This window comes from Chiloscyllium plagiosum, chromosome 30 (genome assembly GCF_004010195.1).
Source record: "Chiloscyllium plagiosum isolate BGI_BamShark_2017 chromosome 30, ASM401019v2, whole genome shotgun sequence".
In the NCBI taxonomy this organism is placed as follows: Eukaryota; Metazoa; Chordata; class Chondrichthyes; order Orectolobiformes; family Hemiscylliidae; genus Chiloscyllium; species Chiloscyllium plagiosum.
In genome coordinates this window covers 1786774-1790350 of record NC_057739.1, presented here as the reverse complement: position 1 = coordinate 1790350, position 3577 = coordinate 1786774, and the positions used below count along the sequence as shown (strand labels likewise).

The 3577-nt window shown below is 46.0% G+C and overlaps 1 protein-coding gene across 1 annotated transcript in view; it reads left to right on the top strand.

Moving 5' to 3' along the window:
• LOC122564592 (exonuclease mut-7 homolog) overlaps positions 1-2693 on the top strand; it is a 125810-nt gene extending 123117 nt beyond the window's left edge. Inside the window, exons 14-15 of the mRNA XM_043719680.1 lie at positions 2342-2563; positions 2670-2693. Coding sequence (XP_043575615.1) covers positions 2342-2563; positions 2670-2693 — 246 coding nt within the window. The remainder of the gene's footprint in view (positions 1-2341; positions 2564-2669) is intronic.
• The last annotated feature ends 884 nt before the right edge of the window (positions 2694-3577 follow it).

Below are 3577 nucleotides of genomic sequence, written 5' to 3'. Positions count from 1 at the left end.
TGCTCACATCCAAATCATTTATGTAAATGACAAAAAGTAGAGGGCCCAGCACCGATCCTTGTGGCACTCCACTGGTCACAGGTCTCCAGTCTGAAAAACAACTCTCCTCCACCACACCACCTTCTACCTTTGAGCCAGTTCTGTACCCAAGTAGCTAGTTTTCCCTGTATTCCATGAGATCTAACCTTGCTATTCAGTCTCCCATGGGGAACCTTGTCTAACGCCTTACTGAAATCCATATAGATCACGTCCACCCTCTCTTTGTTACTTCTTCAAAAAACTCAAATCAATTTTGTGAGACATGATTTCCCACGCACAAAGCCATGTTGACTTGCCTTAATCAGTCCTTGCCTTTCCAAATACGTGTACGTCTAGTAGTTTGGGATTCCCTCCAACAACTTCCCCACCACTACCATCAGGCTGACTGGTCTGTAGTTCCCTGGCTTGTCCTTACTCCCCTTCTTAAACAGTGGCACCACGTTCGCCAACCTCCAGTCTTCCAGCACCTCACCTGTGACTGTCGATGATACAAATATCTCAGCAAGGGGCCCAGCAATCACTTCCCTAGCTTCCCAAAGAGCTTGAGGGTACACCGATCAGGTCCTGGGGATTTGTCCACTTTTATGTGTTTCAAGACATCCAGCACTTCCTCCTTTGTAATATGGGCATTTTTCAAGATGTCACCATCTATTTCCTTACAGTCTATATCTTCCACAGTAAATACTGATGCAAAATACTCGTTTAGTATCTCCCCCATCTCCTGCAACTCCACAGAAAGGCCACCTTGTTGATCTTTGAGGGGCCCTATTCTCTCCCTAGTTACCTTTTGTCCTTAATGTATTTGTAAAAACCCTTTGGATTCTCCTTAATTCTGTGTGCCAAAACTATATCATGTCCTCTTTTTGCCTTCCTGATTTCTTTCTTAAGTATACTCCAACTGCCTTTATACGCTTCTAAGGATTCATTCGATCTATCTTGTCTATACCTGACATATACTTCCTTCTTTTTCTTAACCAAACTGTCAATTTCTTTAGTCATCCAGCATTCCCGACACCCACCAGCCTTTCCTTTCACCCTAACAGGAATAAACTGTCTTTGGACTCTCATTATCTCATTTCTGAAGGCTTCCCATTTTCTAGCCGTCCCTTTACTCGTGAATATCTACTCCCAATCAGCTTTTGGCAGTTCTGCCAAATACCATCAAAATTAGCTTTCTTCCGATTTAGAACTTCAACTTTTAGATCTGGTCAATCCTTTTCCATCACTATTTTAAAACTAATACAATCGTGGTCGCTGGCCCCAAAGTGCTCTCCCACTGACACCTCAGTCACCTGCCGTGCCTTATTTCCCAAGAATAAGGGGCAACTTTTTCACGCAGAGGGTGGTACGGGTATGGAAAGAGCTGCCAGAGGAAGTGGTGGAGGCTGGCACAATTGCAGCATTTAAGAGGCATTTGGATGGGTATATGAATAGGAAGGGTTTGGAGGGATATGGGCCAGGTGCTGGCAGGTGGACTAGATTGGGTTGGGATATCTGGTCGGCATAGACGGGTTGGACCGAAGGGTCTGTTTCCGTGCTGTACATCTCTATGACTCTATGACTCTAACTGGTCAAGTTTTGCACCTTCTCGAGTAGGTACATCCACATATTGAATCAGAAAATTTTCTTGTACACACTTAACAAATTCCTCTCCATCTAAACCCTTAACACTATGGCATTCTCAGTCTTTGTTTGCAAAGTTTAAATCCCCTACCATAATCACCCTATTATTCTTACAGAAAACTGAGATCTCCTTATAAATTTGTTTCTCAATTTCCTGCTCACTATTGGGGTGTCAATTGTGCAATCAGAATAGGTGATCATCCCTTTCTTATTTCTCAGTTCCACCTAATTAATGTGCCTGGATGTTTTCCCAGGAATATCCTTCCAAGGGCAGCCATAATGTTATCCCTTATCAAAATTGCCAGTCCCCCTTCTCTCTTGCCTCACTTTCTATCCTTCTTGTAGCATTTGTATGCTGGAACATTAAGCTGCCAGTCCTGTCCATCCCTGAGCCACATTTCTGTAATTGCTATAATAAAACTTGCTTTTCATACTGACTGAAGGTTCCTGCCCATGCTACGTGTGTGAATTGTTTCTCCTCTTAAGATGCAGGCCTGATTAATTCTTTGTTCTTGCCCTCTCCCTTTCAGTTGTACAATGCTGATGTGAATAACTCCTGCATTTGTTTCTATTAAGTGTGTATTTAATAATGTGAGCTGCTTGATTACTTCACTCAGAACGATCAGATCTGAGAGTTTGTATTGAATTAAACTGAGAATCCTTTCTGAATGATGTTCAGCTACAGAAAGTGCCAATTCGAAGACGGGACAGAAACCGAAGTGTGGAAGTGCTGGTGTCAGAGGACGGTGTAGACTCTGGAAACAGCCACGTTGAAAAGGGGCTTAGTCTCCTTGTGCAGAGTGTGCTGGGGAAATCACTGGATAAGACGGAGCAGCTAAGTAACTGGGAGAGACGACCTCTCCGGCCCCAGCAGATCATTTATGCAGGTGAGCAGCTCCTGGTAAGCTCACTGATCCATTGTTACCCAGATCTAATGTAAAATGGTCACACTGGTAGGAGTTTGTGCTGAGAAACCTGTTGTACTTCTTTGCATTCTCTGATCTCAGTTACAACGTGAGAAAGACTTTTGAACCATTAGGATTTGGGATCAGTGAACACGGGACCAGGCTGTCTGTCTGGTTTCGTCTCAGTGTTGATAGCTTTGGCTCAATGTGTCGCTTCCCTCTGAGTGTCGAGATCATAAATCCAAATCCCAATCCCTATTTTGTTTTTGAGGCCTTAACGTGCACAAGTTTGCTGCCAAACTTTGTTTATTTCAATTTTGCATAGCCTAGATCCCTGTGTGTGAAACCAGCACATGTATTCCACTGAGAGTCACTGCATATAGAACGATATCCCTGTGTGTGTGTGTGTGTGTGTGTGCGTGTGTGTGAGAGAGAGAGTGAGAGAGTGACTGTAACTGTACCCCAGTGAGAGTCAGTGTGTGTGTGGGGGACTGTACCCCAGTGAGAGTCAGTGTGTGTGTGGGGGACTGTACCCCAGTGAGAGTCAGTGTGTGTGTGGGGGACTGTACCCCAGTGAGAGTCAGTGTGTGTGTGGGGGACTGTACCCCAGTGAGAGTCAGTGTGTGTGTGGGGGACTGTACCCCAGTGAGAGTCAGTGTGTGTGTGGGGGACTGTACCCCAGTGAGAGTCAGTGTGTGTGTGGGGGACTGTACCCCAGTGAGAGTCAGTGTGTGTGTGGGGGACTGTACCCCAGTGAGAGTCAGTGTGTGTGTGGGGGACTGTACCCCAGTGAGAGTCAGTGTGTGTGTGGGGGACTGTACCCCAGTGAGAGTCAGTGTGTGTGTGGGGGACTGTACCCCAGTGAGAGTCAGTGTGTGTGTGGGGGACTGTACCCCAGTGAGAGTCAGTGTGTGTGTGGGGGACTGTACCCCAGTGAGAGTCAGTGTGTGTGTGGGGGACTGTACCCCAGTGAGAGTCAGTGTGTGTGTGGGGGACTGTACCCCAGTGAG